At 24.6% G+C, this 20,537-nt stretch overlaps 6 protein-coding genes across 6 annotated transcripts; 5 read left to right on the top strand and 1 right to left on the bottom strand.

Annotated features, from left to right (window-relative positions):
- Nucleotides 1–281: 281 nt before the first annotated feature.
- Nucleotides 282–2,848, top strand: DDB_G0291033 (hypothetical protein; the record flags this gene model as incomplete). Its single annotated transcript, XM_630373.1, has 4 exons — nt 282–1,082; nt 1,173–1,620; nt 1,777–2,633; nt 2,717–2,848. 4 exons carry the CDS (start codon nt 282–284, stop codon nt 2,846–2,848), a joined length of 2,238 nt encoding a protein of 745 aa, XP_635465.1.
- A 575-nt stretch (nt 2,849–3,423) lies between these two features.
- Nucleotides 3,424–4,374, top strand: ccs (copper chaperone for superoxide dismutase; the record flags this gene model as incomplete). Its single annotated transcript, XM_630372.1, has 1 exon — nt 3,424–4,374. The coding sequence occupies one exon, from the start codon at nt 3,424–3,426 to the stop codon at nt 4,372–4,374; it is 951 nt and encodes a 316-aa protein (XP_635464.1).
- Nucleotides 4,375–5,483: 1,109 nt separating this feature from the next.
- DDB_G0291029 (sulfate adenylyltransferase) lies at nt 5,484–7,250 on the top strand (the record flags this gene model as incomplete). The annotated part of the gene is made up of 1 exon (XM_630371.1): nt 5,484–7,250. The coding sequence occupies one exon, from the start codon at nt 5,484–5,486 to the stop codon at nt 7,248–7,250; it is 1,767 nt and encodes a 588-aa protein (XP_635463.1).
- Nucleotides 7,251–7,851: 601 nt separating this feature from the next.
- DDB_G0291045 (hypothetical protein) lies at nt 7,852–12,482 on the top strand (the record flags this gene model as incomplete). The annotated part of the gene is made up of 5 exons (XM_630370.1): nt 7,852–8,224; nt 8,318–8,593; nt 8,673–8,987; nt 9,098–9,835; nt 9,877–12,482. The coding sequence occupies 5 exons, from the start codon at nt 7,852–7,854 to the stop codon at nt 12,480–12,482; spliced, it is 4,308 nt and encodes a 1,435-aa protein (XP_635462.1).
- Nucleotides 12,483–13,299: 817 nt separating this feature from the next.
- DDB_G0291027 (hypothetical protein) lies at nt 13,300–17,964 on the top strand (the record flags this gene model as incomplete). Its single annotated transcript, XM_630369.1, has 5 exons — nt 13,300–13,657; nt 13,807–14,082; nt 14,158–14,472; nt 14,580–15,278; nt 15,359–17,964. The coding sequence occupies 5 exons, from the start codon at nt 13,300–13,302 to the stop codon at nt 17,962–17,964; spliced, it is 4,254 nt and encodes a 1,417-aa protein (XP_635461.1).
- Nucleotides 17,965–18,091: 127 nt separating this feature from the next.
- On the bottom strand, nt 18,092–20,536 carry DDB_G0291025 (hypothetical protein; the record flags this gene model as incomplete). The annotated part of the gene is made up of 1 exon (XM_630368.1): nt 18,092–20,536. One exon carries the CDS (start codon nt 20,534–20,536, stop codon nt 18,092–18,094), a length of 2,445 nt encoding a protein of 814 aa, XP_635460.1.
- Nucleotide 20,537: the final 1 nt, after the last annotated feature.

Here is a 20,537-nt window from a genome sequence, read left to right as displayed (position 1 = left end):
AGACGAGCAATTCCTTGGTATTTAGTTTTTATCGTTTGAAAATTAAAAAAATAAATTGTTTATTTGAAATTGGTTTTGATGCTAAAAATACCAAACCAATCAAGATTTTTCAAAAAAATTTACTCATTTTATTTTATTTTCTTTTATTTTATTTTATTTTATTTTATTTTATTGATTTTTTTTTTTTTTTTTTTTTTTTTTTTTTTTTTTTTTTTTTTTTTTTTTTTTTTTTTTTTTTTTTTAATAAAAATAAGTAAGAAACGATTAAATAATATTATAGAATGAAAAATTTGATTAAAATATTTTTATTATTTATTTTATTTTCAATAATTAAATGTCAACAAGTTCCGAGATGTTTATACAATGATATTTATGCAAAATCATCAAATCCAAGCTTAAAACCCGCTGAAAATTATGTTGATTGGTGGATTTATGAACATTTTAATAAACCTGGAGATAAAGGTAGTGGTTCATCTTTTTATACAGATAGCAATTTAAAGAACAAAAATGAAAAAATACTTGAATTAAGTAAATATAATATGAGAGTTAAAGACCAGGTATCTCCAATTACTCAAACATTCGGTCAAGCCAACGGTAATATATTTTCAAGTATTTCTTACAATAATGCTTTTGATGACGGTAAAGGGAGTGCACATGCAAAAGGGTTTTTTATTTGGAATGAACATGGTGGTATTCACGTAATTCATAGTATCCCCTACACACCTCAAGAAATTGATGATTTCTTTTTACATAGTTCTGAAGATAGTTATTTACAACATTCAATTTGTATTACATTGAAACCAAATGAATTAGATATTATTCCAAAATATTTGATATATACTAACCCTGCAATTAAAGCAATAAATAACCATAAATTCGACAAAGGTAAAATGTTAAGCAAATTACTCGCAACAAGTCTAACAGGTATCAATGATGTAGACGAAACAAAATTAGATACAGTAACAGATGATGATTTAAAGAAAAAGAAATATTTTTCAGAAATCGATGAAATTATTAAGAAAAATTTTTTTGTAGGTTCAACTCTCTCTAGAAAAATTAAAATTTTACAATGGGCTAAATTGGTATGTATAATTATTTTTATTATTGTTTATTTTATTGTGATAATAAATACTCACTCAAATTTTACAACTTTTTTTTTATTTATTTTCCAGGCTGGTCATATTTCTGAAAATTTTGAATTCTCATCAGATGCAAACTTCAAATCTTCTCATTATTATCATGTAAATAAATATTCCTTTGGTGAATATTTTGTTCAAACTTCACTCCCACAAAAGAAAGGAATTATTGCCGAACCATCTTCAAAAAACTTTGCTCAAATGAATAACATTGAATTATTATGGCAATATATTGGTAAATATTACAAAAATATTTCGAAATGGATGTCTCAAACAATGACATCAAATACAATAAAGGGATTTGCTAATAATGTAGTTTCTGGTACAAGTTTCTCAATAGCATTAAGACTCAATTATCCATTCATAGATGTAAATCCACAAAGAAGTTCCTCAAAAGATCATTCAAAGTTAATGTATGGTACCAGTGATGATGGTCAACAAAAAACCTTTTGTTTAGGTGATCTAAATTGGCAAAGAGGTCAAGGTAAGATAAAAATAATATTATTTTAATCATAATTAATTATTTTTATTTTTATTTTTATTTTTATTTTAATTATATTTTATTTTTATTATTATTTTTACTATAATTAAAACTAATTAATTATTATATACCATTTGATACGATATACTTCATAATTAGAATCAAGAGGAGGAGGAGCTTATTGCATGGATGGTATTGGATATTTAGTTGATTATATGGAAAGACATGTAACATGGATAAGAAAAGATATAACCTATAATATTGCAAAACTTGGTGTCCCACAATCAACGATAGGAACTGAAATAGACTTTTCTTGGATAATGAATCAATTTGCCGCTCAAAATCTAGATAATCCAATGGGATTTGAAATTTTAATACCACAAACACTAAACCCACTTCCAAAAAGAGTTATTGAACCAAAACAATCAAACTATAAAACCACGAATGCTCCACTCCTTGTCCAACCTGATACAGTAGGCTATAAAACTGAGGACATTTCAATTGATGTTTTCCCAAGTGTAAAAGATAAAGTACACATATGTCTACAGTCACCCGAATGTCCATATGAATCATCGGCTAAATTTAATATCATTTCAAATATAAATCTTATTGTTACTCCTAGTCAAAAAGACATACACTCAGAACCTGTTATGATAATTTCCTCCAATCCAAATCTTGTTATCACTGTTTCACAAGTATTGAAGAATAATTATTTCTCTTCTTTAGCTACTGAAAAAATAGTCCAACTTAGTGGTAATATAAATAGAGTTTATTTAGAGCAGACTCAAACTCCAAATAATTTTAAATTTGAATTTTCACCATCAAGTACCAATACCCCTTGTACTATCACTCCAATTGGTACCAGTAATTCTATTTCAGTGATGTTTGATGAAGCTTGTGTTGATCAACTTATATTTTGCCTATTTAGTCATTACAAAATGAATTCAATCAATAATATACAAGTGTTTAATAACATTGACCAAGCTTCATTTTATAATGATGTTACCGAAATTATCGTAAGTTTTATAAGAATAATTAAAAAATATAAACTGTACACTACTTTTTATTCATTAAATTCTAATACCATTATTAAAAATAGAAAGTATTCTTTCCAAACATTGAGAATGGAGATATTGGTAGGTGTGTAAAGCCACTACCTCCACCTGGTTCAATCACTGGCGATAAAATTGATGAAGTGATGGAATCTCAGGCAGATGATGATAAAGTTTAGAAACATTGCTTAAAAAAAAATGATTTTAAAAAATATAAGTTGATCAACACAAGCTTCATCAAACATTGCTTTAAAAAAAAAAAAAAAGAAAAGAAAATAAAAAAAAAAAACAACAAAATAGATTATATTATATACTAATTTATCCATACTTTTTTTTTTTTTAATATCTTTTGTTTTTTTTTTTTTTTTTTTTTTAATTACCAAAATAGGTACATAAAAAAAAAAAAAAAAAAAAAAAAAAAAACAACAAAAAACAAAGATATTAAAAAAAAAAAAGGTCAATTACAAAAAAAAAAAAAAAAAAATTATAAAAAAAAATTAATTTATTAAATTTCATAATAATCACTAATTACGTCGACTTATTCTATTTCCATTAGAAGAAAAAGTTTTTTTATTTTTTTTTTTTTATTTTTTTTTTTTTTTTTTTTTTTTTTTTATTTTTTATTTTTTATTTTTTTTTTAATTTTTTATTTTTTTAATTTTTCCCTTCCAAAAGAGATAAAATATAAAAAAAATAAAAAAAAAAACCCCCATAAAATAAATATACATATACATACAAATATAAAACCAACAAAATGGATGATAAGAATTTAGAGATAAAAGTAGAATTAAATGTTGATATAAGTTGTCAATCTTGTGTTGATTCAATTAGTAAAGAATTAAGAGAAAAGCTTGAAAATACTAAACTCGTAGAACATGATATTCCAGAACAAAGAATTGTACTTCAAGGCACAGATTTAACACAAGACATATTAGAAACTATAAAAAATACAGGTAGAAATGCAACAATTTGTGGATTAAGTAGTACAACTACAACAACATCAACATCACCATCATCATCAACATGCCACAAAAAACAAGAAACAGTATCAGGAAGTGCTGTATGTTCATTAGGATTAATAGAAAATTGGCAAAAAGGTTGTGGAGGAAGTGGTGGTGTTGGTAGTAAAGGTGTTTATGGTGTCATTAGATTACTCAGAGCAAGTACAACAAAAACTTTATTTGAAGGTAGAATAACAGGTTTGAAACCTGGTAAACATTCTTTAGTAGTTCACGAATTTGGTAATTTAATGAATGGTTGCGATGATCTTGGTGAACCATTTATATCAAATGTTGAAAATAATAATAATAATAATAATAATAATAATAATAATAATAATAATAATAATAATAATAATAATAATAATAATAATAATAATAAAAATATAAATAAATGTAAAGAAATTCTTAATAAAATTATTGGGACATCAGATGTTAAGCAAGATGGAAAAGCAGAGTTTAGAGTTTTATCAGATAAATATGATTTTTGGGATTTAATTGGTCGTTCAATTGTATTACATTCTCAAGATTCAAAATATTCTCCCATTGAAGATCTAAATAATAATAATAATAATAAAAATATTGTAAATAGTGAAAGCGATAAAATTTTAGGTGAGCGTGTAGCATGTGGAATAATTAGTAGAGCTGCTTCTATTGGTCAAAATCATAAAAAAGTATGTCCCTGTGATGGAACTACTGCAATTTAAATACATATATACATATAAATAAAAATTAATTAATAAATAATTAATTTTAAAATAACTTTATTATTTTATTTTTAATTTTAAAAGTAAATGGCAAATTATTCATTCATTCATTTTATTTTTATTTTTATTTTTTTATTATCACTAAAATTAGATTTTTTTTTATTTTTTCTAATAATGTTATCTTGATCAAGATTAAATGTCAAACAAAAGCTAAAAAAAAATAAAAAAAAAAAAAAAAAAAAATACCACCCAACCAATAAAATTAAAAAAAAAATAAAAAAATAAAAAATTTAAATAAAAATAAGACATAGGTGTGTTAATCAATCATATATTTACACTTTCATACATATCACAAAGACTAAGATGTTATCTCGACACACCATTGAACAAAAAAAAATAAAATAAAATAAAATAAAATAAAATAAAAAAAAAAAAAATAAAATAATAATAATTATCTGTTTTTATTAATTTCTTTTTGATTTTTTTTACACTTTTTTTTTTTTTTTTAACATTATTTTTTATATTTAAACTTTTTTTTTTTTTTTTTTTTATTTCCACATAGTCAACATTTTATTGTATTATATCAACTTTTAATTTTATTTTTATTTATTAAATTTTTTTTATTTTTATTTTATTTATTTTTATTTTTTTATTTTTTTTTATTTTTTTTTTTTTTCACATCAAAAAAAAAACCCAGGTCGGGTTAACACACAATTCTAAAAAAGAATCTTAAAAATTTGCAGTTTTCAAAAAACGAAAAATCATTTTAATTTTCAAAAAGTAATTATGTCACAATTAAATTTTTTCTTCAACTTTTATAAAACTGACAACGTTGATAAAAAAAAAAAAAAAAAAAAAAAAAAAAAAAGATATTTTCAAAACTAATTTTTTTTATTTTTTTTAAATTTTTTTTATATTTTTTTTTTTTTTATTTTTTTTTTCTCCCAAAACGATTCCTTTTTTTTTTTTTTTTAAGCAAATTCTTTATTTCCTTTCTCTTAATTTTTAAATTAAATTATTTAAACATTTTATTTTGTTTTTGTAAAATTAAATATATTTTTTTTTTTTTTTTTTTTTTGTAAAATTATATATAAATAGAAATTTAAAAAATGGTATCACCAGATATTTTAACAACAAATAATTCCAAACTTTATGGTTCAATCCCACATGGCGGAGAATTAATAAATTTAATTTTAGAAGGAGAAGAATTAGTAGAATTAAAACAAAGATCAATTTCATTACCAAGTTTATTATTAACAAAGAAGCAATTATGTGATATAGAATTATTGATGAATGGTGGTTTCTCACCATTGAGTACATTTATGGACGAAACCATCTATAATAATGTTGTTGAAACCATGACAATCGATGGTGATAAAGATGAGGGATTATTATTCCCAATGCCAATAGTATTGGATATAAGCAAGGAATGCTTGGATACAGTTTTAGCAACCGATAGTAAACAAATGGCATTACGTGATGAAGAGGGAAATTTAATAGCAGTTTTAACCGTTTCAAATTATTATACACCAAATAAAGAGAACGAAGCCAAAAAGACAATGGGATCCATTGACCCATACCATCCAGGTGTTTCCACAATTTTCAATACCAAAGAGTACTATGTAAGCGGCAAGCTTGAGGGTGCCCAATTACCAGTACACTACGATTACAACGGTCTCCGTCGTACACCAATTCAAGTGAGAGAATTATTTAAAACCAAAGGTTGGGAGAACGTTATCGCCTTCCAAACTCGTAATCCAATGCATAGAGCACACAGAGAACTTACAGTTAGAGCAGCCGAGTTGAATGCAAATTGTCACCTTTTAATTCAACCAGTAGTTGGCATGACCAAACCAGGCGATATCGATTACCACACACGTGTTAAATGTTATAAAGAGATCATGGACTCCTATCCAGAGGGATTGGCAACACTCTCACTCTTGCCATTGGCCATGAGAATGGGTGGACCAAGAGAGGCAGTTTGGCACGCAATTATTAGAAAGAATTTCGGTTGTAATCATTTCATCGTTGGTAGAGATCATGCAGGTCCAGGTGAGGACAAACAAGGCAACCTATTTTATCAACCATACGAAGCTCAAGAATTGGCACTTAAATTAGCCAATCGTTTATCAATTAAAATCCTTCCATTCCAAATGATGGTTTACGTACCAGCACACGATAAATATTATCCAGTCGATGAAGTTCCAGAGGGTTTAGAAACTGCAAATATCTCTGGCACAAAATTACGTCATCTCCTTCGTACTGGTGGTGAAATTCCAAATTGGTTCACCTATGAAAAGGTGGTTAAAATTTTAAGGGATTCATGTCCACCACGTTCAAAACAAGGTTTTACAGTTTTCTTTACAGGTTTCAGTGGTAGTGGTAAAAGTACAATCGCAAATGCATTAAATGAAGCACTCCTTGAAGATGGTAGTCGTTCAATAACTCTTTTAGATGGTGATGTCGTTCGTACATTCCTCTCAAGTGAATTGGGTTTCAGTAAAGAACATCGTGATCTCAATATCAAACGTATTGGTTTCGTTGCCTCTGAAATTTCAAAAGCTGGTGGTATTGCAATTTGTGCCCCAATCGCACCTTATGCTGGTGCTCGTAAATTTGCTCGTGATTTAATCACTCCAAATGGTGGTTTCATTGAAATTCATATCTCAACTCCAATTGAAACTTGTGAAAAAAGAGATCGTAAAGGTTTATACGCTAAAGTTAGAAGTGGTCAACTCAAAGGTTTCACTGGTATCGATGATCCATATGAAACTCCAGAAAATCCAGAATTAAGAATTGATACAACTCATACCTCAGTAAAAGATGCAATCCTTTTAATTTTAAATCATTTAAGAACTGAAGGTTATATAAATTAAAAAAATTAAAAAATCAAAAATAATATATAATAAATTAAATATTTGTAATTTCTTTTTTTTTTTTTTTTCTTAGGAAAAAAAAAAAAAAAAAAAAAAAAAATTTTTTTTATTTCTTTTTTTTTATTAAGCTTAATTTAAGTTTAAATAATTTTAATTTTTAATGATTAACTTGCCAATCAAAAAAAAAAAAAAAAAAAAAAAAAAATATTATTTCGAATATCTTCCATTTATTTGAATCAGTGTTTTCAAAAAAAAAAAAAAAAAAAAAAAAAAAAAAAAAATGAAAATAAAAAAAAATAAAAAAAAATGAAAAAATATCTTTTGTGATGAAAAACAATTGTTTTTTTGAAAATAAATGAAAAAATATCTTTTTATTTATTGATATTTTTTTTTTTGAAAAAAAATCTTTTGTGATGAAAACAAAAATTGTTTTTTTAATGATATTGATTATTTTTTTTTTTTTTTTGGGTGATGTATCTATGTGACTAATTTTTTTTTTTTTTTTATGTTTGGTATATTTTTCTAAAAAACTAAAATTGGATTATTTTTTTTTATTATTTTTTTTTATTAATCTAAAAAAAAAAAAAAAATCAAATAAAAAATGATAAGGAATTTTTTTTTTTTTTTTTTAATTTTATTAATAATAATAATGAAATTAAATGTGAATGCTCAACAATTTAAATTTACAGATCTCACACCTTCAAATAATTCTTCTTTTACAGTTGTTGATGGAAATATTTGCAAAACAACTAAATTTTTTTTAGTAGAGGGTTTACAAGGTCAAACGGTTAACACTATGGGAGATGTAGATTTTTTAATAGGAGGTTTAATACAATGGACAAATTCTTCTTTTAGTCTTTTTGAATTTGATATTCAATCTCCAAGAGGTAACAGTTTTTTCCAATTTGTTGCAAATAGTGGTACTGTTATTGATCCATCAATAGGATATTTTGATTTAAATTTAGATTGTAAAGGTAATGATTTTTTTTATTTTTTATTTTTTAATATCATGTTACTAATTTTTTTTTTATTATTTATATATATTTTTATAATAAAAAAAAAATAAGAGTTAAATATTTCAACTCTATCAGTAGATATTATTCAAGATGTTATATGGAGTACTACTTTTAAATATTTTTCAGTTGTAAAAATTAAAAACTTGCCAGAAAATGTTGAATTTACATATGATTCACAAATTGTAAAGGTATATAAAATGGGTGGAAATTTATTCAGAATAGTTTATAATGAAAATTTCTATTTGTTTCAAAATCTTAATACTTGGTCAATTGATTTTACATTTTCAGTTTCAAATAGTTTAAAAATTAGTGTTCCTTTTAAAAATAGTAAGTAAAAAAAAAAAAAAAAAAAAAAAAAAAAAATTATTAATAATTTATTAACAAATTTTTAATTTTAATTTAAAAGGAGGAAATATTGTAACGAATGAAATTTATGATTTAAAACTTTATCCACCTTTAGGACAATTTGTTTTATATTCAAATATACTTAGTTCACTTTTATCGTTTAGAATCAAATCAAATCTTCAAAATCCAGTATTTAGGTTGGGTACTTTAGGATATTATTCAACACCAAGACCAATTTTAGGTAAACCAAATAATTTAACATTTATTGCAACCTGTTTACCAATTAAGGCTAATGGTATGGACTTTTCATTATATGGACAAAATGAAACACAACCATCATTTAAAGAATTTTTCAATTTTTTTGTTAATATAACAGGTAAATTTGATTTAATTTTTTTAATCTTAAAATATTTAAAAAAAAAATCGAAATATATTAATATTAAAATTGATATATATATATGTAAATATTTCAAATTAAAAAAATAGAAAGCCCAAGATTACAAACACCAAACTCAAAGTTAACTTCTATCAAAGATAATTCAACTGTTGGTATGGCAATGGTTACATCTGAGTATAATGGAACAGAATTTAAATTTGATTTTAATCCATTTCAATTAGAATATAAACAAACATTTACTATTACCGATTTTCCATTTGGCTTTATTGGAGGAAATAATGAAATGGTCAAATTTGGATTCTCTTTACCAGCTGATTTAATGTCAATTTCACCTTTGAATATCTTAAACTTATGTATGCCAAGATGTACTCATAAAATGAGAGGGGATTTCGAACCATTTATTATATTACCCGACACCGATGTTGGAAAACTTGAAATCCAATATTTTACATCAATTTATATCGGGAATCTAAAGTTTTTAAACCGAATTGGAATTAAAAGTACAGTTTCACCAAATTTATCTTCAGTTTCATTTTTAGAAATTAAAGAAACAAAGTATATTGTTTTGGATAATGGTATGCTTGTTTCTGGTACCGCTTCTGAAGGTTTTTGGGAGTTTGTTACAGAAATAAAATTTGATTTTGTTGAATTAAGTAGTGCTAGCATAAAAAATACAATAAAAATTGTAGGCACCAAAGATACTCGAAGTACATATGAATTTGGTGACACGGTCTATCAAATTGGTAATGAATTTTCAAAACTTACATATCCAAGTATTAATTTAAAAAGTAAGAAAGTTCTATTAATTTTACACATAAAAAACCACTGTAATTCATTTCTAATAATTTTTTTAATATTATTTTAATAGATTATAATTATTTAAATGATTTAGTTCAGGTATCATTTTTATATAATGACATTGATATCACTGACCAATCAGTTGATAATATAATGTTTTTTACATTTAATAATATTGAAGACTATAAAGATTTGTCAATTGGTTTTTATTTAACTGATGAAAAATCTTTAAAAGATATTAGATTTGAAAATAGTATATTTACTATTTTAAATCCAAATTATAAATTTGCAGTATGGGACCAAACAACCAATAGATTTAGAGTAAACTTTAAAGTACCTGCAAATACACTACCAGGAAATATAAGTTATGCATTGGTACTTGATAATACAAACTTAATTGATAGTAATTATTTATCCAATGAATATCAATTAAGAGCAACTTCAATTAAGGTTGATATTTATGGACCAATTGTAACCAAAATCATAAAACAACAGAATGGTTGGGTATATACAATCCAAGATGAAGTGAACGGTTTCAGAGATGGCTTTTTAATTGTTAAAGGACTTTTAGATTCTTCATTCTACAACATTACAATAAGCATGTCAAATTTAATAGAAGGAAGTGGTGATAAAATTATTGGTGATTACAAAATTATAATACCATTGGAGTTTGGTATTGGAATTAGTAATTGTATCACTCAAGATTATTTAATAACTCAAGCAAGTTTATTCGATACATATGGTAACAATAATACATATGTTAAACATTTCGTTCAAGAATTTTATGAGGACTCTCAATTCTTTGATTCAACTAGTAATCCATTTATTCATTTCATTAATGATTCATCACCCTTAATATTTAATTATTATTGTAATGGCGAATTGGATAGTTCTCCTCCAAATTTAATATTCTTTAAAACTTCGAGATCTTCAATGGATGTAGGCTCTTTAGATAGATCAATAACATTCACTTTTCAAGCACAAGATTTAGAAAGCGGTTTTAAACAAGGACAGAATCCAATAGTTTATTTAGTTCCACAACGACTTGCAATGGAACAATGTCAAGCAACACCAACAATTACCAATACGACCACTATAACCTTTTCATGCACAATAGAAGTACCAGTAGGTTTTGGATATCCTGAAGGTTTCTTAATATCTGTTTATGGCTTTATTAATAATAGAGGAACCTATAGTGGATTCTCTTCAAAAGACATTAAGGATTTAAATCCATTACAACAAGATTGGTTTGTTTCTACAGATTTTTCATTTAATATACCAATAATAACATCAGTTTCAGAATTTACAAACAAAGATTCAACTCTATTTATTTTTGGTAAAAACTTTCGTACAGTTGATACAGCGATTATTTATATTTCGAATGGTAGTGACATAAATTTAAAAACAATAACTAAAACCTATTCAAGTTTCATTAAATTAACAGAGGTACCATTAATCGATATTCCTTTTAAATTATTATTACTTGATTCCAATCAAATTAACATTAAATCAAATGAATTTTTAATTAATCCAATAGTTTATAATTTTAATTATTCTGGTCCAACATATACACCAGAACCAACTTTACAACCAACTTTACAACCAACTATATCACCATTACCAACAAATCCACCTCAAAAATGTTTAGGAAATCCAGAATGTGGAGGAAAAAACAAAGGTTATTGTCAAAGTGGGTTTGGATGCATTTGTTACTCTCCTTGGTATGGAATTGATTGTACTTCAAAAATTATTATTATCCCAACACCACAAACAAATACTTCAGGACCAACAGTTGAAATTCCAATACCAGGTGGTGGTGGTGGACAAGAAACAAACTCAACAGAATTTTTATTTAAATCATTGGTAACTTTAGTTTCAATAAGAGAATTAGGTTTTAAAGGTGAAGTTATTAAAACATTCCCTTTTGATAAATGGGTATTTGATGAAATTGATTTAACAACTGGTAGATACAATACATCAATAGTTTCTCAAAATGGTAACGACATTAAAACCACAAATATAACAACAATTATTCAATGGTTTAATTCAAGCAAAAATATAACATTTGCAGGTCAAGAGCTCCAAATGAATCCATCATCAGTCAAATTTACCATTGAAATTGAAAATTATGTATTCTCCTCTGCTTTAAATAATCTAGAATTGGTAATGTTTGCTTCGATATTATCAACAGATGAAAGTGATGATTTTTGTTCATTAAAACAATTTGGTGATACTACAAATGGTGACAACTCTAACTACATTAAACTTCAAGTTCAAGATCATTCAATGTATGGTAGATTCATTAAAAGGGCTGTAGTCGATGACAATATTGTTGGTATTGAAAATACATTGTTAGATGAATTCCAAAATACAATTGCTGAATCAACATCTCACTCTACTCAAACTTTTATTGGAATTAAAATTCCACATTTTAAAAATAAAGTGATTATTGATCCAGATTTCTTTGTTTTATTAGATAGCGAATCAGCATCAGGAGAGAATTCAATTTGTTCAAAATCAAATGAATTATCAGCCAGTAAAATTGCAGGAATTGTAATTGGTTCAGTGTGTTTTGTGGCAGTTGTTATTATTTCTATTGTTTATGTTTTTATCAAAAATGAAAAATCCAAAAAGTTTAAACAACAAATACAAAGCAAATTAAAACAATTAAATTAAAACAAAAAATAAATATATAAATAAAAATAAAAATAAAAATCTACAAAGTAAATAAAACCTAATGTCTTTATTTATTTTTACATACATATATAAAGATTAATATTGACTTCTTACTTATAAATAAATATGTATCTTTATTAATGATTTTTTATTTATGAATTATTCTAAAAATAACCATCCAAAAAAAAAATCCAATTTGCTTCGAAATTTTTATAAATGCACTGTTTAAAAGATATTTTTTAAAACACTACATTTAAAAAAAAAAAAAAAAAAAAAAATCTTATTCGTTTTTTAATTTTTCACAACATTTTTTTTTTTTATTAAATTTTTTTTTCTAAAACAAAAATAAAAAAAAAAAAAAAAAGTATAATAATTTTCAAATAATGATCTAATTTACAAAAAAAAAAAAAATAAAATAAAATGAAAATAATAATTCATTGTTTGGTATTTCGAATGCTAATGATGTCATCACCCTTCCATTGCAATTTATTTTAATCGGCTTTTTCGAAAAAAAAAAAAAAAAAACCGTTCAAAAATAAATGAAAAAATTATCTTTTCACTTGATATTTTTTTTTGAAAAAATCTTTTTTTTTTTGATTAAATTGATTGTTTTTTTTTTTTTTTGGGGTGTTCGTATTGATGTGACTAATTTTTTTTGTGGTGTTGGCATTTAAAAGATTTTTTTTTTTTTTTTTTTTTTGTTATTTTTTTTTATTTTTATTATTTTTTATTTGTTTTATTTTTATTTTTATTTTCATTTTTTTTTTTTTTTTTTTAATTAGTCTGGAAAAACATTACTTAAAAAAAAAAAATAAAAATGATAAGGAATTTATTCTTTTTATTAATTTTTATAATAATAAAATTAAATGTAAATGCTCAACAATTTAAATTTACAGATCTCACACCTTCAAAAAATTCTTCTTTTTTAAATGGAAATAGTTGCTATACAATAAAATTTTTTTTAGTAGAGGGTTTACAAGGTCAAACGGTTAACACTATGGCAGATACAGATTTTTTAATAGCAGGTTTTATACAATGGACAAATTCTTCTTTTACTCTTTTTAGAGTTGATATTCAATCTCAATTAGGTAACAATTTTTACCAATTTGTTGCAAATAGTGGTACTGTTATTGATCCATCAATAGGATATTTTGATTTAAATTTAGATTGTAAAGGTAATAATTTTTTTATTATTATTTTTAATATTTAATATTTTATTAATAACATATTACCAATTTTTTTTTTTTTTTTTTATCATTTTTTTTTTTTTAATCATTTTTTTTTTTAATCATTTTTTTCTCTATTAATAATAAATAAAAAAAAGAGTTAAATATTTCAACTCTATCAGTAGATATTATTCAAGATGTTATATGGAGTACTACTTTTAAATATTTTTCGGTTGTCAGAATTAATAACTTGCCAGAAAATGTTGAATTTACATATGATTCACAAATTGTAAAGGTATATAAAATGGGTGGAAATTTATTCAGAATAGTTTATAATGAAAATTTCTATTTGTCACAAAATCTTGATATTTGGTCAATTGATTTTACATTTCCAATTTCAAACAACTTAATAATTAGTGTACCTTTTAAAAATAGTAAGTAAAAAAAAAAAAAAAAAAAAAAAAAAAAAATAATAATAATAATAATAATTTTTAATTTTAATTTAAAAGGAGGAAATATTGTAACGAATGAAATTTATGATTTAAAACTTTATCCACCTTCAGGAAATTTTGTTTTATATTCAAATGTATTTGGTTCACTTTTATCATTTAGAATCAAATCAAATCTTCTAAATCCGGTGTATAGATTGGGTACTTTAGGATATTATTCAACACCAAGACCAATTTTAGGTAAACCAAATAATTTAACATTTATTGCAACTTGTTTACCAATTATGGCTAATGGTATGAACTTTTCATTGTATGGACAAAATGAAACACAACCATCATTTAAAGAATATTCCAATTTTTTTGTTAATATAACAGGTAAATTTGATTTAATTTTTTAATCTTAAAATATTTAAAAAAAAAATTGAAATATATTAATATTAAAATTGATATATATATATAAATATTTCAAATTAAAAAAATAGAAAGCCCAAGATTACAAACACCAAACTCAAAGTTAACTTCTATCAAAGATAATTCAACTGTTGGTATGGCAATGGTTACATCTGAGTATAATGGAACAGAATTTAAATTTGATTTTAATCCATTTCAATTAGAATATAAACAAACATTTACTATTACCGATTTTCCATTTGGCTTTATTGGAGGAAATAATGAAATGGTCAAATTTGGATTCTCTTTACCAATTAATTTAATATCCATTTCACCTTTGAATATTCTTACTATATGTATGCCTAGATGTATTACTAAAATGAGGGGAGATTTCGAACCATTTATTACATTACCTAATTCCGATGTTGGAAGATTTGAAATCCAATCTTTTACATCTAGTTATATCGGAAATCTAAAGTTTTTAAACAGAATTGAAATTAAAAGTATCGGCTCACCAAATTTATCTTCAGTTTCGTATTTAAAAATTATGAACTCAAAGAATACTGTTCATGATAATGGTATGCTTGTTTCTGGTACCGCTTCTGATGGTATTTGGGAGTATCTTACAGAAATAAAATTTGAGCTTGTTGAAATAAGCAATGCTATCACCGAAAATTCAATAAAAATAGAAGGCAACCTAGATTACCCAGTTACATATGGATTTGGTGATTATCTCTACCAGATTGGTAATAACATTTCAAAACTTACATATCCAAGTATTAATTTAAAAAGTAAGAAAATTGTATTAATAATACACTTTTAAAACTACTATAATTCATTACTAATAATTTTTTTAATATTATTTTAATAGATTATAATTATTTAAATGATTTAGTTCAGGTATCATTTTTATATAATGACATTGATATAACTGACCAATCAGTTGATAATATAATGTTTTTTACATTTAATAATATTGAAGACTATAAAGACTTGTCAATTGGTTTTTATTTAACTGATGAAAAATCTTTAAACGATATTAGATTTGAAAATAGTATATTTACTATTTTAAATCCAAATTATAAATTTGCAGTATGGGACCAAACAACCAATAGATTTAGAGTAAACTTTAAAGTACCTGCAAATACACTACCAGGAAATATAAGTTATGCATTGGTACTTGATAATACAAACTTAATTGATAGTAATTATTTATCCAATGAATATCAATTAAGAGCAACTTCAATTAAGGTTGATATTTATGGACCAATTGTAACCAAAATCATAAAACAACATAATGGATGGTTATTTACAATTCAAGATGAAATAAACGGTTTCAGAGATGGCTTTTTAATTGTTAAAGGACTTTTAGATTCTTCATTCTACAACATTACAATAAACATGTCAAATTTAATAGAAGGAAGTGGTGATAAAATTATTGGTGATTACAAAATTATAATACCATTGGAGTTTGGTATTGGGAGTAGTAATTGTATCACTCAAGATTATTTAATAACTCAAGCAAGTTTATTCGATACATATGGTAACAATAATACATATGTTAAATATTTCACTTTAGAGTATTATGAAAACACTCAATCGTTTGAGTCAACTCGTAATCCATTTATTCATTTCATTAATGATTCATCACCCTTTAGTATTAATTATTATTGTACTGGTGAATTGGATAGTTCTCCTCCAAATTTAATTTCCTTTAAAACCTCGAGATCTTCAATGGATGTAGGCTCTTTAGATAGATCAATAACATTCACTTTTCAAGCACAAGATTTAGAAAGCGGTTTTAAACAAGGACAGAATCCAATAGTTTATTTAGTTCCACAACGACTTGCAATGGAACAATGCCGAGCAACACCAACAATTACTAATTCAACTACAATAACCTTTTCGTGTACAATAGAAGTACCAGTAGGTTTTGGATATCCTGATGGTTTCTTAGTATCTGTTTATGGCTTTATTAATAATAGAGGAACCTATAGTGGATTCTCTTCAAAAGACATTAAGGATTTAAATCCATTACAACAAGATTGGTTTGTTTCTACAGATTTTTCATTTAATATACCAATAATAACATCAGTTTCAGAATTTACAAACAAAGATTCAACTCTATTTATTTTTGGTAAAAACTTTCGTACAGTTGATACAGCGATTATTTATATTTCGAATGGTAGTGACATAAATTTAAAAACAATAACTAAAACCTATTCAAGTTTCATTAAATTAACAGAGGTACCATTAATCGATATTCCTTTTAAATTATTATTACTTGATTCCAATCAAATTAACATTAAATCAAATGAATTTTTAATTAATCCAATAGTTTATAATTTTAATTATTCTGGTCCAACATATACACCAGAACCAACTTTACAACCAACTTTACAACCAACTATATCACCATTACCAACAAATCCACCTCAAAAATGTTTAGGAAATCCAGAATGTGGAGGAAAAAACAAAGGTTATTGTCAAAGTGGGTTTGGATGCATTTGTTACTCTCCTTGGTACGGAGTTGATTGTACTTCAAAAATTATTATTATCCCAACACCACAAACAAATACTTCACAACCAACAGTTGAAATTCCTATTACAGGCGGTGGTGGTGGACAAGAAACAAACTCAACAGAATTTTTATTTAAATCATTAGTAACTTTAGTTTCTATTAGAGAATTAGATTTTAAAGGTGAAGTTATTAAAACATTCCCTTTTGATAAATGGGTATTTGAAGATATAGATTTAACAACTGGTAGATACAATACATCAATAGTTTCTCAAAATGGTAACGATATTAAAACCACAAATATAACAACAATTATTCAATGGTTTAATTCAAGCAAAAATATAACATTTGCAGGTCAAGAGCTCCAAATGAATCCATCATCAGTCAAATTTACCATTGAAATTGAAAATTATGTATTCTCTTCAGCTTTAAATAATCTCGAATTGGTAATGTTTGCTTCGATATTATCAACAGATGAAAGTGATGATTTTTGTTCATTAAAACAATTTGGTGATACTACAAATGGTGACAACTCTAACTACATTAAACTTCAAGTTCAAGATCATTCAATGTATGGTAGATTCATTAAAAGGGCTGTAGTAGATGGTAATATTGTTGGTATTGAAAATACATTGTTAGATGAATTCCAAAATACAATTGCTGAATCAACATCTCACTCTACTCAAACTTTTATTGGAATTAAAATTCCACATTTTAAAAATAAAGTAATTATTGATCCAGATTTCTTTGTTTTATTAGATAGCGAATCAGCATCAGGAGAGAATTCAATTTGTTCGAAATCAAATGGATTATCAGCCAGTAAAATCGCAGGAATTGTAATTGGTTCAGTGTGTTTTGTGGCAATTATTGTTATCTCGGTTGTATACATTTTTATCAAAAATAAAAATTCCAAAAAGTTTAAAGAACAAATACAAAGCAAATTAAAACAATTAAATTAAAACAATAAATAAATATAAATATAAATAAAAATAAAAATAAAAAAACTACAAAGTAAATTAAAAAACCTAATGCCTTTATTTATATTTTTACTTCACATACATATAAAGATTACTATTGATTTCTTACTTATGAATCATTATATTCGGGGTAATTAGGTTCACCACCGTCTTCTTCTTCATCATCTACTTCAAAATTATAATAATAATCTTCATTGTATATGTAATTAGATGATCTATCATTTAATGAGTTGATCCATTCATGATTATAAGATATTGAATCTCTATGGCCCATATCCATATCTGAAATAGGAGTTTCTAGTAGTTGAAGAATATCATTACTATTATAGCCATCGTAGTGTTTATTGAAATTATGACCTACCCATCTTTTAAAATATTTATCATCAAAATTTGGACCATAGGGTAAAATAGTTTCAGATCTTTCTTTGGTTTTAAAAAATGGAGTGTAAAGTGTTGAATCCATTCTTAATGATAATAATAATGAAAATCCAACATGTCTTAATGATGGGGTGAAATCTTTAGTTGGTGGTGAATTTGATTTAGATTGATTGCCAAAGTTTGCTTGATTAATAATTTTATCAATTTGTGGAGTTGATAAATAATAAATATCAAATCCACGTTTTAAATATTTGAGTAGTCTATATTGATAATTAACATCTCCTCTAATTAAAAATGAATGCTCTGATGCGATATTAATACGATAATTGATTGAATGCAACGCTCTTTCTAAACACCATATATCAATACCATCAAATGCAAAACAAGTTGCATCAATATCGACACCAATTAAAACATCCTCAATTGATAAATGTGAATAAAGATTTAATTGAATATGACGATTTGGATAATGTTGACAAATGGTAACATGATTTCCCTGAAAAACAATACTACAATTATTTGATGCCTCACTATCATACCTATCAACACCTTTAAAGAACTGATCAATAAAACGAGCAACTTGAGCGTAAAAATCGTTGGATGTATTGAAAAAACAAATATCAATATCTGATTTCTCGAATCCTTCACATACATCCTTACCATCATCATTATTTTCATTTTGAATTAAACAATTTGTAATAATACCACCAATGAAAATACAATCTAATTTCTTTAATTTTTCAAAACCACTCTCACCATCATCAAAAGTTTTATTAAATCTATTATTTGTAAGTCTATTAAAATTTGAAATAAACATTGACTTGTCAACAATCGACTGATCACCAGTAATCAAAGAGTTAAAATCATCCAAACCACCAGTTTTTTCAAATAAAATATTTTTTCTATTTTCAATCGGAATCGATTTAAATTTAAATAAATTTAAATTTTCATAAACATTAATTGCAAAATTTTCTTTATAAGGTGGATAAAATAAATCTTGTGCAATACACATATCATAGTTATATCTAAACCAAGAATCTCTTTTAATACAACTTGATAATAAATCATTTAATGGGAAATTAATATTTGAAAGAATTGAATCATAATTTTCACATAAAGATTTTGAATAAATTTTAAAAATAATTTCATTACCAACTGGTTTCTCATCATTAAAACAATCAACTACAAATTCTTGTAATAAACTAATTGGTACTATCGATTTAATTGATGAAAATAATTTATCAATAACTGATTTATTACTAATTAAAAACATTTCTTTTAAAACTGAAAAACAAATTTCTTTAAGATTTGGTAATAAAAAAAATCCAAATGGAAATTCATTTTTAACTACCCAACCTTTATTATTATCATCATTTTGATCATTTTGATCATTTTCATTATTTTGATCATTTTGATTATTTTCATCATTTTGATTATTTTGATTATTTTGATTATTTTCATCTGATAAAGTTTTTAAACCAGTTTCTTTTTCTAAAATATGGTAATATGGTTGATTATTATCAATGGGATAGGTGTGTGATGTATGCGAACTACTTGATAAACCAAATTTAATTTCTCTATGAACTAATATTTTTAAAGTTGAATAAAATGGTGATGACCTTTTATTTGTGATCATTTTATAGATTAAACCATTTTCTTGATCAAACTTTGCACAAGTTGTTTCCCATTCATTCAAGTTTGATTTATTTAAATAGTAAGGCCCATGTTGATAATAATTTTTAGATGGTGGTTTTGTTTTTATATATTCAAATTCAGGACCATTATTAATCACTGATTTTAAAAAAGTAAAAGAGATTAAACCACTTCTATCCCTTTTAACCAATTCAATTGCTTTTAGGAATTCAATTGGTTTAAATTCATATTGATTTTTATTTTCATTGAAATTAAACTCACCAATTGGGTAAATGAATGAATAGTTTGATGGAATTGCAATTAAAGTACTAACTTTCATTTGAAAGTATTCAAATGAATTGAATTGTTGATAATCTTTACTCTTCATAACTGTTTCATACCTTTCAATTGAATCCATTTTTCTAATCTTTTGTAATGCACCCATTGAAAATGTAATAGTTAAATCTTTTGCAAAACATCTATTTTTAAATTCACCCTTAATATATGGTTTTGGTTCAACCACCACTTTTTTTGTTTGTTTCATT

Source organism: Dictyostelium discoideum, assembly GCF_000004695.1.
Source record: "Dictyostelium discoideum AX4 chromosome 5 chromosome, whole genome shotgun sequence".
Lineage (NCBI taxonomy): Eukaryota > Evosea > Eumycetozoa > Dictyosteliales > Dictyosteliaceae > Dictyostelium > Dictyostelium discoideum.
This window is presented reverse-complemented; position numbering and strand designations above follow the sequence as displayed.